At 41.8% G+C, this 13,887-nt stretch overlaps 1 protein-coding gene across 1 annotated transcript in view; it reads left to right on the forward strand.

Annotated features, from left to right (window-relative positions):
• Window positions 1-7,974: 7,974 nt before the first annotated feature.
• The window catches only part of LOC130374991 (protein lin-28 homolog B-like), a gene marked incomplete at its 5' end in the record, with an annotated part of 19,173 nt that continues 13,260 nt past the window's right edge, over window positions 7,975-13,887 (forward strand). The window contains one exon of the mRNA XM_056581975.1: window positions 7,975-8,172. Coding sequence (XP_056437950.1) covers window positions 7,975-8,172 — 198 coding nt within the window. The remainder of the gene's footprint in view (window positions 8,173-13,887) is intronic.

The raw sequence follows: 13,887 nt of genomic DNA on the forward strand, positions 1-13,887 counted from the left end.
CTACACTACACTTATAAACATGCTCCGTAGGTGTAAATAACATTCATATTCAAACTATTTAAAACATTAGTACTGCCATGAAATACAATAGGCCTGTAATAACGACATAGTATGATAGTAGCCTATATATATAATAGGAAATGCACATTTCATTTGTTCTCAGAACAAAAAAGCAGAATTTAAGCATTATATTTTTATAAAAGCGTTGTGAAAAAAGGATTGGAAAGTATTTGATGTTCAAAAAAAAGATCAGAAAAACCCGGCGAAAATGTTAGTAAGGCCCAACTCTTTTTTTTAACCTAGGCCTACTTGTAAAAAGATGATCAAAATTGCAACTGAGCCACCTTAAAACAATGCATGCGTATTGGTTGTATTTTTTATTTGTTAAATAAAACTAAGGAAATATGAATAATGAATAAAACAGTATTTCTTGGCCCATCTCATTGGTTTCGGTAATTAAATCATTCGGTAGATTTCAGCACTTTTAACCTTTGATTTATTCAGGAGAAATAGGTAAAGTCTGCGTGGACTTGAGCCATGAACGTTAACATATTTAATGCCGAAGCAATTCATAAATTATCATCTTTCATGTAGTAAACCAACATTAAAACTGCAAACAGACCTTAAAGTAATGGTGCTAATATTTTACCTTGACCTTTGTAAAAAAAATTAAAAATATTAAATCCGGACTTCATAAAGGATGTTGATGCATGGAAATCAAACAGGCCTAAACACTTTGTCACTTAGCGGTCGTGTATTTAATGACCACAAGGGGGCGCTTCTGAGGCCAGCAGCCAGGACATCAGGCAACCTGTTGTGTGCTTTAGAAATGTAGCATACAAATATAACTCTAAAACTCTCAGATTATTTTAGATGATAAAGAGAGAACAATACGTGAGAAAATGTATGTCGTAGTTCCAATCGAAGCAGCCAGCTTCATGTTTTCGGTAACTCCCTGTTAGTTAACAAGCCTTTTCCTCGTAGAACAATTCTTTCTCTCTCTCTGTCTATATATATCTAGACACATATATATATATATATATATATATATATATATATATATATAGATTCACAAACACATGTGTATGATGTGGCACCTTATTGAGATATATATATATATATATAGAATTAAAAATATCACAAAACATAATTTGGTGTATCATATGTCCCAGTTTTTCCTTTAATAAATATATTTTTCTTTTTACCATATCCTTTTATCACACCATATGATTTTCCTCCTCACATAATAATACAATATTTCATGCTAGTAATTAATTCTTGAATGTTATAGCTAATAATGTAGCTTAACTTCAAATGTTTGGCCATTGCTGAATATTATTCATGTGTATTATTAATTGTATGGTCCCACTTAAGTCAACGTGCATGCAGTGCCGAACGGAAAACAAACCTACCAACCATTCTATTGACCCCCCCCAAGTCCTGAATGATGGCCAGCTGCTGCAAACGACCTGCTACCTCATAATCAGTAGGTTATTTCCCATACATGGGCATTCAAACTGCTTCCTCATGAGCAGCAGACTGTTCCCTGGATTCAAAGTGTTGCATCATGGGCAGTGTTCCCTATACATAAGGATTCAAACTGTTGCATCATGGGCAGCATTCCCTATACATAAGGATTCAAACTGTTGCATCATGGGCAGTATTCCCTATACATTAGGATTCAAACTGTTGCATCATGGGCAGTATTCCCTATACATTAGGATTCAAACTGTTGCATCATGGGCAGTATTCCCTATACATAAGGATTCAAACTGTTGCGTCATGGGCAGTATTACCTTTGAAGATTCAGACTTTTACCATATCTAGGGCCGATGGGGACAATGCAGTCAGATATCCAAATATTTTATCATTATAAAATTACCTTACGTAAAATTATTTTGATTTTTCTTCTTCTTATTTTATTATTTTTTAAGAATTATGACAAAAACATCACACAAAGAAATGGTGGATTTCAAGAGAGTACTGATAAGGGTATATGATAAATTAAATTTCCTCAGGCATACCCATTTTTTATATTATGAACAATAACTCATGTGACACCACGTAAGGACATTAATACACAAAAGGGTCCAATAAATCAATCTATATATCTGTAATATAAGTGATAGCGATGTTAAATTCAAACAATAGTACTCCTGATGTATTTTTGTGGACATTAATTCCACATATTGATCTTGTTCCAGTGGAAAATCTAGTCTTGCATAAAATATTTGAGTTCAAAGAAATGTAAATGAAGACATGCACTTTTGAGTAGACTAATGCTTCTTCTGACATGTGCCATATGCACATGTCAGCGTCCTGAAGGGAACGCATCGACTGGGGACCTGTTAGTGGAGTGCACCGTGTACATCTAGCACAGGGATTTGGGTCCTTTCACGTGAAACACTGTTGGCAAAATGAATTAAAACAATACAGCTCAATAAATAGTAGTAGTAGTTATAATTAGAATGATAGCATACATTATTATTATTATGATTATTAATAATGAATAATAAGGTGGAGGCTTGTGGAAGATTTCGAAAATGTACCTTGTATTTCTGCCTAAAGTTTCTATTGATAACTTAGTTGTACTAGTTCTACCGATTATTAAGACATATGGCACATGTCAGAAGAAGCATTAGTCTACTCAAAAGTAGACTTCATTTACATTTCTTTGAACTCAAATATTTTATGCAAGACTAGATTTTCCACTGGAACAAGATCAATATGTGGAATTAATGTCCACAAAAATACATCAGGAGTACTGATGTATTTTTTTTTAATACAGCAGCACATGAGCGGGAACACGCGTGGGGTTCTTCCAGGTCAATGTCCCAAATGAACCGATGAGTGGCGCTGGTCTGAAGCCCCCCACCCCCACCCTCGTGGGCTCGTCTCCCACACCGCCTCTCGAGTGTTGAGGAGCTGTTGACAGCAGATCTCAAATCAGTGAATGGGAGGATGTCTTAGTTCATAAAATGGGAGGCCAATAGTCCTGCAGGGCTACAGGTTGAGCAGCGACACAGTTTGGAGGCACATGGCCAGTGGGGGATCCGTCTTCCCAACACTTGATTCTCTGTGAACAAGTCGTTGTTAGCTGGTTTAGGGCTTAACCATTTTGTTTTCTGAGGGAACAGAGTTTGGGTTCTTCCAGAGAGGAAGGGGCGTCTCCAGCACAACAGTTTTCAATGAACACAGGATGGTCATGAACACATGATGTTCCTCATGGAGAAAGACTTTCTCCCCTTTTCAACTCAACTGTGAACTAGTTATGTCATATGTGTATGAAAAAGTTCTCTTGAGAATATCTTCAGCGGGAAAACTTTTTTGAAAACATGGTTGATACACCAGTGGTGAGCCCAAAATGGCCCCTCCGTGGCCCTTCCCCACAGGGACCATCTCAGGGGCCGTGAGGAGAACAAGCTCAATAACTAGCAGTGTTTAGAGCTTGAGACACTGATGTGGCATTTAATTGATAGCCTTTTTTTGTGGATTAGAAGGAGACTTTTGCCCTACTTCCTTTTTTCCGTTTTTGATCCAACAGCCTGGGGTGTTTTATACTTAATACCGAGGTTAAATAAAGACCTGCACGCTGCTTCTGTTACACTGACACTATAAAATATTCATCCCCTGTGGATCTCCTTGAATTGATCAGGTCAGGTGTCCGAGACGCCGGGAGACCGACTGTCCGACACAAAAGTCAAACCTAAGTGAACGTCAAACGTCGGGTAAAGTTGGGTTATTTGATAAAGTCCTTATTGCAGGGCTGGTTTAAAGCCAGCAGCAGAAAGGTAAACCTGTTGATCATCTCGTCCCTACAAGGGGCACTGAGAGGACAATGTCTGCTTGCGTGTCCTTTGGTGAGTACCTCGACAATCGTGCACAATGTATGATAATTACACGTATCATTTGGTTTAGGCCAAACGATTATTAATTGTATTCTCGTTAAACCGACCTGCGGTGAGTTTGTGGATAGAAGCGGCTCCGCGTCCCGGGGCAGCAGTGACCTGCTTTAACCCCACACGATGATCACATGTGAAGCTCGGATCACATCCAGCATATAGTCCACCACACAACCTTTCCTGAATTACATTATCGCAATTCGCAAGTTTAGCGACAAATCGAACGCAGTCCTACTGCGGCGATGGACGTTCGATTTGACGCTAAACTTGCGACTACTTATGCTACTCTTTCCAAAAATATTACTTGAATTTTATTTTATTGAGGCAAATGTATTCAATTCAATAAATTAGAAAATAAATATCGCTAGGCAGGTTTCAACCCATTTGCAGCGGACATGTTAGTGATAACATGGCAGGCCTGTTCGGGACGTCCTGTGTGTTCAGCCTGCACCATGACGTCACTACCATTGCTTTCCTGACCAGTTCAGGCCAGATAGTGGTCGATTGTTTTCGACACAATAAAGGCTGATTCGTATTGCGAAACGAACCATTGAAATTATTTCGTTTAGTGATTAAGTTGTGTCTTTGTTTGGAATGTTTGGTTGAAAACTTTTTGGCATTCTTAGAGCCCAAACAGGCTCCTGAGGCCCCAAACATTCATTGCGACGTGCGGATAGGGAGTGAGGATTTCCGTCGAAAGTTGAAAACATAGACGTAGGGCCTACTCTTAATGTTAATAATATGCTCTAATTTAGCCCCTGTTTAACTCAACATATTTACTTTTTTCAATCTCTAAACTTTCTTTTTGGATTGTATTTTGTGTAACAGGCCTATAATTATAATGGCCACACGCACGCGTTTAACACAACTTTAATTACATATTTCGTTCAATCTAAATATTGTCGAACGAATTCTGCCGTTAAAAGGGTTGAAAAGTACCCTTTGTTTAAAAATAGCTCGCATAACTTTAGCACTTCCTTAATGATTAAGAGGAGGTACCTACGGGACGGCATCAGATCGGCAGCCAAACGTCTTCCAGTGTTTATCTTTGTTCATTCATAAATTCAGATGCCAGTCAGCGCGTGCAGAGCCTGTATAAAACAATCCCCATCTAGGCATGCTCTCGTTTGCAGAACCTGATAACTTGGTAGCTTGCCAACTCTGTTTACATCTCCTTGTGGAGGATCTAAGAAGTGAAGGATTGGTGACTGGAATGCATAGCCTAAATTACAAAAAAACGACCCCCATCTTTACAAAAAAGAAAGAGAAAAGGGGAAGGGGGAGACAAACCCAATGAACCCCTTTGAACTGCCATGACAGAAATGCATGGTAAAGGCACATTTCCTCCGGGAGACTCCTGGGTGGGGAGTGGGGGTTGGGTGAGGTTAGCTGGGGTGAAGTAGTCCAAAGCCAACCAGAATGTGGGTAGTCAAACAGCTCGGAGCTCTCAGCTCTCCCCCAGCATTACACTTTGGGTTCACATAGGTTTCATATGGTTGATTAGGTTATGGCTGACTATGATAAGTCAATTCGAAATCTTAAATAACTTAACTTCACTCCACTCACTTTCATTCCTTAAATATAGCAGTCTATACGTCACTTTACCTCTGAGATCATTGTATATCTAAAAACACTCTTAGAAGGGGTTTAGCTTTAGACGTGGGTATCCTCGTTCATAACAACCTAGTATGCCTACTTTCAATAACACAGATATTCTGAGGATATGAGTGACCTGATAACATCTGACTCCGGCATCCAACCCTTTGACCCAAACAGTCATTCTATGGCCACGGTTCAGGCCTCCTTTACGCATCCCCAAAAACAGCATTTGCGCGGGGGTTGGGGAGTGTGGGGGGTGGGCCAAAGCACATGCATTCCGGAGGGTGGGTTCTTGGAGCTGGTGGGTGGAGATGGACTTGTTGTTGTTTCATTCCTCTAACTTGTTTTTCTTCTGCCTCGTTACCGAAAGTAACCTTTTAAAAAACGTTCTGACATACGGGCGGGTTTAGCCGACACCTGGGGTCCAATGTGCTTCCATTGTTTCCTCAGCACGGATAGTGTCCTTATGTGGGCAGCGGCTATTGTGTTGTTGCCGTGTTTCTCGTGTGAAACTCCTCCTGTGTGGACTGTATTGAGTGTCTGTGCATCTTATCAATAGTTACTAAGTCAATGCACCGTTTACTATTAAGTAGGCTTTACCTCAGGACATTTCATTTGGATCTACAAACCTCAACATGTCGGTCCCAAAAATGTTGTTTTTCTGGGTTTTCCTGCAGTCACATTCCAAAGCTGTGAGTTAAACTCTCCCCTGGTGCCCACCGTGGTGATGCTCGGAGGTTACTAGTCATTCGGTTATGAAGTCAAGGTCCTAAACTGCTGGTCTATCACCCCGAGCATGTTATTTGTTCAAGGTTTGGACTTGAGGTGTAAAGTAGAGACACATTCGGTGCAGTCCTACATGGATCTTGTTGAATTCGTTTACTTCAACTGCTGCATTGCACGTTTGAAAGAGTCCTTTATAAGTAGGATCAGGTGTTTTTGTCAACAAGTGAATTATAAGAAAGCAAGTAGGCCCATGTCTGATCTGTGTAAGAGTTAAAAATGCTTTGAGTGGCGAGACTCTTTCTGTGTATTGACTTAGAGCCTATCTGGTCAACGGATGTCTTACAATCGATCTACAAAAAATATGCTAAATATTATTTTGCTATTTATTATAAATGCATATGCCTATAGGCCTATCTTTAGCATTGTGTGGAAGTGGTTGTGATTTTAAAAAGGATTGGCTGATTTAGGCCCTAATGTTTTCGAAAGCTCAACAGTCAACCAAACAATCAATGTCTTCATTAGAGCCAGTAACCTACACACTGAATCAGTGTTGTAAGTGCGGTCGCACACATTTGCGAGGGTGGTCTCGATCACTCGATGCCTTTATTAGCCGCTATCTACACAGGGACCTTCTCGTCGGTGCCAAGTCCGTTCCCATTGGACCACTCCCCTCCCCTGGTCCGTAGTGAAATTAGGAGCAAAAAAGCATGTAATTGACAAAGTCACGTGCTCAGTACGGGAACAGAAACAGCCAGCCAGAGAGCGAATGAGAGAGAAGGAGAGAGAGGGAGAGAGAGAGCGAGAGAGCGAGAGAGAGAGAGAGAGAGAGAGAGAGAGAGAGAGAGGGGGGGAGCGAGAGAGAGGGAGAGAGAGAGAGAGAGAGAGAGAGGGAGAGTCAGCTACAGAGGTGGTGTGAGTGAAGAAGAAATTGAAGGAGAGAGAGATGACAAAATATCAAAAGATAGAAAGCACACTGTACCATGCGAGCTAAATTGGTGAGCGATGTGATCGAGGATGTTGGATTAATGGTGACCACCACAGCCCGTTTTCGCAGAGGAAGCCTTTCTATTGCAACTTGGCTCCAGAGGCTCCGCGGGGAAACATGGCCGAAGGTTATTTTGCCATTATTTCTATTTTCTTTCCTCTATTTTTACTTTTTCCTTTAGAAAAATCGCATTACTGTGTGAATTGCGCAATGCTATGGACGTAAAGCTACAATGATGTGTAAACGCCCATGGTAGCCAGCGTGGGGAACTATGTTTTGCTGCATTCATGTAGTGCATTGTCAGAGCGTATAGGAGCCCTTCTGCCAAGCAAGGCTACAAGGACCATGTGTATGTACACCTGCCTTCTGGATTTTGTTAACACACGAGAAGTAGCAGATTTATACGAGACCTATGCCCACTCCCTGTGTTTATACACCCCGCAGCATGCGTGTGCGTGACTGAAAGCAAACGTCGCCTTGGGTCAAACGCTATAAAGTACTTTTGAGCTATAAGATAGGACATGCAGGCGACACACAGCCATGCGCCTCACACAGGACGCCTCACTGAACACAACAGGGGTTAATCTGTTTTTTTTTAACAACGCGATACATGTTGGCGATGGTTGGGATCCCCCTTGGTCCAAGTGGCGGTCCATTAAATGCGGAGAACTGCGCGCGCAAAAGGAAATACCTTTTCTCTTTTCACTCACTAACCTTAACCCAAAACCTAACTTCTCTAATTTGCCTTTTTTTTTTTGCCTTCTTGCAGGAGGGGCGGGCAAAGGTGTCGGTGAAGACCCCGACAAGTCCCCCGAGCGAGGGGAGAGAGGCGGTCCACAGAGCGTGTCAGGGGCAGGCTTCTGCAAATGGTTCAACGTTCGGATGGGCTTCGGGTTTATCTCCATGACTAGCAGCGAGGGGAGCCACGTCGAGCCTCCTTTGGACGTCTTCGTCCACCAAGTAAGTCCCGGCTGAGGTTGAGATGGAGCCCATCATCTGCGTGATAGGGGCGGCATGTGGCTCAGGAGGTAGAGCAGGTTGGCCAGAAGGTGGCTGGTTCGATCCCCGGCTCCTCCTAGCTGAGGAGTGTCGAGGGGACCCTGAGCAAAGCACCTCACCCTCACTGCCTTGCATGGCTGACACCGCGTCGGTGTGTGAACATGGGTGAATGTGACAGTATTGTAAAGCGCTTTGAGTGGCCACTGGTTAGAAAAGCGCTGTATGAATGCAGTCCGCGTTTGGATACATGTGTCGTCTAACCCTTTAAACGCACTATAACTCAGGTATGACTAGTGACTTAGGCCTATCACTATATACACACACACACACACACACACACACACACACACACACACACACACACACACACACACACACACACACACACACACACACACACACACACACACACACACACACACACACACACACACACACACACACACACACACACACACACACACACACACACACACACACACACCATGTATTGCCACATGGGTGGATCCAGAGTGGGGTGTTGTGTGTTGCTCATACTCGCACTGTCCGTGTGTAATTCGGTTTTCTACAGGAGGACACGACGTGCTACATTTCCGTAAAGCGACATGATTGAATTTTCTCTGGATAGGATGAGACGGGGGGTTTAATAGCACTCAGTTGAGCTTTCCTTTAGCCTCAGGAACTCGCCCGCTTGATTTATAACCGACGACTTTATCGGAAAACAGGAAAATATACCCGTAAATAAACACGAAATAACCTCTGGGTTGTCTCGCGCCATGTGACCCGGTGCATGGGTCTACAGGATGCACAGGGCCTCGTCTTAATCTTTGTTTCATATTCATATATTGACGTTGAGGGATAGCATGGTTGTTGTTTCTCCCGTGTTTGTTGACCCATGAGGGGTAACTCGAAGGGTTACTTGCATGACCAAAGTAGCGTCTGATGTAGACCGACAGAGGCCGACATCAGAATGCATCATGGGAGGTTTTGTTGGTGATACTCCGCCATATTGAGAGGACTCGAGAGAGTTGAGGTAATGTAGAAACGCAAATCAACGTTAATGTACCGTAACCGAGAATAATGAAACAGGATAACCAACGCCCGAGCTTCCTAAATTGAAGTTGTATTTTATAGTAGTCATTGAGATGCTACGTTGCGATGTAGTCGACTTGTAGTTTTACATCAGAATGCATCATAGGTTTTCCGCCATTTTGAGAGGACCCAATAGATTTGTGGTAAAGTACACTCCTAAAGCAACTTAAATATATAGCAACCTAGGCTATAGTGAAAACATGTTTTGCTATGTCTTGCATGAGAACCCCTTTGGCAGTTTGAAACACAACAATGTCTCCCCATTATGATCAATTATTGCATTAACAGTTAAGATTAGATAAGATAAGATAAGATAAGATAAGATAGACTTTATTGTCATTGTACAGTCACCTATACAACGAAATTGGGATTGGAATTAATTACCAAGCAATGAATGACAACACATCACTTGCTCTATAATAACTTATATTACAATTCTCCTATGCTGATGCTCCCAAAATTGTAGCAGCCATTGCAATTCATAAGCTCTAAATATAAATAACCCTTACAAAACAAACATTTAAACTTATCGGATGAGATTCTCTGTGTTCTATTGATTTTTTTGTTAATGTTATTCATGGGTAATGTATGTATTGAGTTAAATCCACAATGAGTATACCATTATCACATGTACACACACACACACACACACACACACACACACACACACACACAGACACACACACACACACACACACACACACACACACACACACACACACACACACACACACACACACACACACACACACACACACACACACACACGCACACGCACACACAAAAACATTTGGATGATCAGGCATTGTGGTCACCTTGTATTTAATATAATGAAATGCCTCCCATTTGGGTTTTATGTTGAATGCTTATGAAGTGAGTAGATTATCGATGCACTGAGATATCATAAAGGGGAAAGACAAAACAAAATCAGGCATCATTGTCACGTAGCATCGATGGCTACTGTTACTTAAGAACAAATGCAGGGGTTCAATAGAGTGATTTTGTTTCTCTACGTATGGAGTTTCTCCTTCCTAGAGATTTTGCAGGCACACTTATTGATGAGCATGTTGGCTATGACTAGTAACATGGTAGACTCCATTGGGTGTAGCTTGTGTGTAACATGGTATGCCACATACATGTTACAATGCCAGCACAAAGATCTGTATTACGTGAGAGGGAAATATCCTTGCGTTTCATGACTTGGCTGCTTCAGCCTTTATGCATGATAGTTTGTTTTAATTCTTTGCAGAATTGTACACATCACAAAAAATGGCTTATACACACACTATTATGTTAACTCTGTCCGTCTCTAGCACCCAAAATCGAGTTTTATGACTTCACGGTCGCTCTCTATTCCTCTATTCTTTCTTGAATAGAGTGTTTGGTAATCCAGTAGTTCACAAGTTCATTTTTGTGTTATTTTTCTGCATCAGGCATAGAGTGTCTTGTTTACAAGCTGGTGTGCATGAGAGAGAGAGAGTGCGAGAGAGCGAGAGATATGACAGAGAGAGAGACAGAGAAAGAGACAGAGACAGAGAGAGGAAGAGAGAGAGAGACAGAGAGAGACAGAGAGATTGTAAGTTTTGCTATTATATTTGGTTATGTCTATATACATATAGTTGTAAATATATTAGACATTGATCTACATATTATTATTTCTTCTCTGCTTGCTTACTTTGGCAAAGTGAAAGTTGGTTTCCCATGCACTGTTTTTGATCCGATTGAGAGCGCATAAGGACAAGAGCGAGGGAGAGGGAGAGGGAGAGGAGGAGTTTAACCTGGAAGAGGACACTATGGGAGGGAGGAAAGAGAAGGAGGAGACGGGTAGCTGAATGGAGGCAGTAGCAGGCAGATCAGGAAAACATGGGGAGGGAGGGCTTGGGAGGGTGGGCGAGTGACAGAAAAGACCTGAGTGAGAAGGTAAGAAGGACATGGAGAGAGAGAGAAGAGAGAAAGAGACTTTGTGAGTTATTTCTGCTATATCTCCTCAAGAGCAGAGTTTAGTTGTTTTCATTTTGTATTCATTTTATTTGAACTCTAAGGGGGCTATTGACCCATAGAACATTTGCATGTTTAAAGGTGACAGTTTGAGTTTGAGTCGTGTGTGTGTGCGTGCGTGTGTGTGTGTGTGTGTGTGTGTGTGTGTGTGTGTGTGTGAGAGAGAAAGAGAGAGAGAAAGAGAGAGAGAGAGAGAGAGAGAGAGAGAGAGAGAGAGAGAGAGAGAGAGGGGGACACAGGGGGGTTGGGGTGCCCTCTCCTCGGGCGTTCTTTAAAAAGAGGAATTTCTTTAAAGACAAAAAGGCATGCAGAGGGTGGGGTGGGGGGTCTGGGGGTGGAAGTGCATGATTTGGGGGGTTGCCCTTTGTCGGTAATCAGTTTCAAACCTTGAGCAGTTTGCTGCCTTGTCATTCTCGTTTCACAGTGTATGTTTGTTCACACTGACGCGTAGATGTGTGTGTGTGTTTGGGCTGGGGGGTTCTGATTTAGTTGTAAATAATAAACCTATTATTGTTTGTGTTTTTTTCATCTGCACGCAATGGTCCCAGAGTGTGTGCACTTGGCGTTGTGAGGTTAAAGTGGGCCCCCAGCGAGATTAACCTCTGGGCTCTGTCACCGTTTGGCATGCAGGCCCCACCCATCTCTGCCTCCAGATAGCTAGTATCAGCCTTTGTCTCCCCCACAGCCATACTATCCCCCCACCACATAGTACACCCCCCCCCCCCCCCCACACACGCCCCCCACCTCCCTCCTCCCTCCCATCTGCACACAGAAAAAAGCAAAAGAAGAAGGAGCGGTCATGTGACTTCCTATTGAGGCACTGGCTACATACGGCGGAGATGATTGGTAATTGGGGAGGTCGCAGAGTAGCAGCCGTGCAGGGCCAAACCGGTTGGGCTTTCTCTTTAGATGCATTTGGACTTCATTCCAAGGAAACGCACACATCTACTGCAAATACTTTATTTTAAACTCTGACATTTGTGTCACGAACGCTTCTGCATTTGCCGCTTGTTTTACCTTGTTTGTTTTAAACACAGTCGTCTGTCTTTATAGGGTGTATAGTTCATGTTGTAATAATTCAAGCAGGTAGAGGCGTGCTCAGGGGCTGTTACGACGTTACGTTATTCCCTCTCTTTCCATCCCCTGTCTTGTCCATGAAGGCACTAAACACAGGCTTTGTATTATCATCCAAGTCTTTTTTTTCTTTTATTTATGTTAATAAGAATTTATCTTTTGTTTTAAACATTAATTTGAAACAACTGACATTATAGATTTAGTACCATTTGTTGTATTGATTATTGAGAAAATAAATTATTCATATTTCTTAAACCAAACACTGTTTACTAATGACAAGCTATCATATATTTAAAATCTTTTTTTTTTAGGATTAAAAAGGAGGTTTGCACTTTCCTAATTGAAAGTAAATATGTAAATGAAAACATTCTGATTAATTAAAGCATTTAGCAGGGAAAGCTACCAAAGGGTGAAAAAATGTATTTTTGAGCAATTAAAAAAATACATTGGTCATGGTAATGAGATAGAGATATGGTAAGGCAAAGAAAGTGAATTAAGAGAAAAGTAATTGTTTACTAAGTAAAAAAACAAATATAATCGAACACATTTTAATAATAATTTTGGAAAAGCTTTGTAATGTGCCATTTCAGAATAATTTCATAAAGTAAACAAATAAAGTAAAATAAATACATTATGCTCTGAATAATAATATTCATAATTTGTAACAGTACATTATGTTAGGAAACTGATAGATTATCCTAAATCTTAACATTTATCTAAACTTTTCAGTCAGCCACTGTTTTTCTGTTTAATTTCTTTGCTTAATTATATGAAAAATAAATAAACTTACACAGCTCCGAAATGATATGAAGGTTTTTCGTTAGCCTGTTCTCCTTTCCAGAAGTATTCAATGCAACATACGCTTCTGTAGGTTTTTTAACACACAAGAATGTTTAAATCATTACATCTTAATCGGTTAATTTCTTTAGAACTGATTTATGGCTCCATTCGCCCAGTAATCTACTTCACATGGATTCTGTTTCTTCATGTTTCTTTTACATTTTCTCTCTCTTTCTCTCTCTACAAATGGTGCCTCTGTTTTGAATCGGTTCAATTATTAGCCGGCCGTGCGTTTTATCACCCGTCACCTGGCCCATGTTCATTTCCTCCTCTGTGCGGCTGATAAACGTAGCAGGGTGATCTAGTGCTTCCTCTCCCACATCACAGATTGGCCCCAGTCATACGCCGCAGCCCGGGATGTTGTTCATTTGAGGCAGGAAAAAAAAAAGCAGTGAAGGGGGCAGCTTTAGTGTTTGATGATGGGGGTGGGTGGGGGGTCAACGGTCACGACCACTAATGGCAACGTGTTGCGCCGAGGGGGTGTCGCTGCCGGGACCCGGCACCAGATCGCCTCCGTCGGTCGTTCAGCGCCACTGCGCATGTCCTGTGTGTGGGTGGGTGTGTGTGTATGTGTGTGTGAGGTGTGTGTGTGTCTGTGTGTGTGTCTGTGTGTGTGTGTTGACTATGCGTGTGTGTGTGTATGTGTGCGCGGGGCTGGGGTGACCCCCCCGC

The sequence above is a fragment of the Gadus chalcogrammus genome, chromosome 21 (assembly GCF_026213295.1).
Source record: "Gadus chalcogrammus isolate NIFS_2021 chromosome 21, NIFS_Gcha_1.0, whole genome shotgun sequence".
Lineage (NCBI taxonomy): Eukaryota > Metazoa > Chordata > Actinopteri > Gadiformes > Gadidae > Gadus > Gadus chalcogrammus.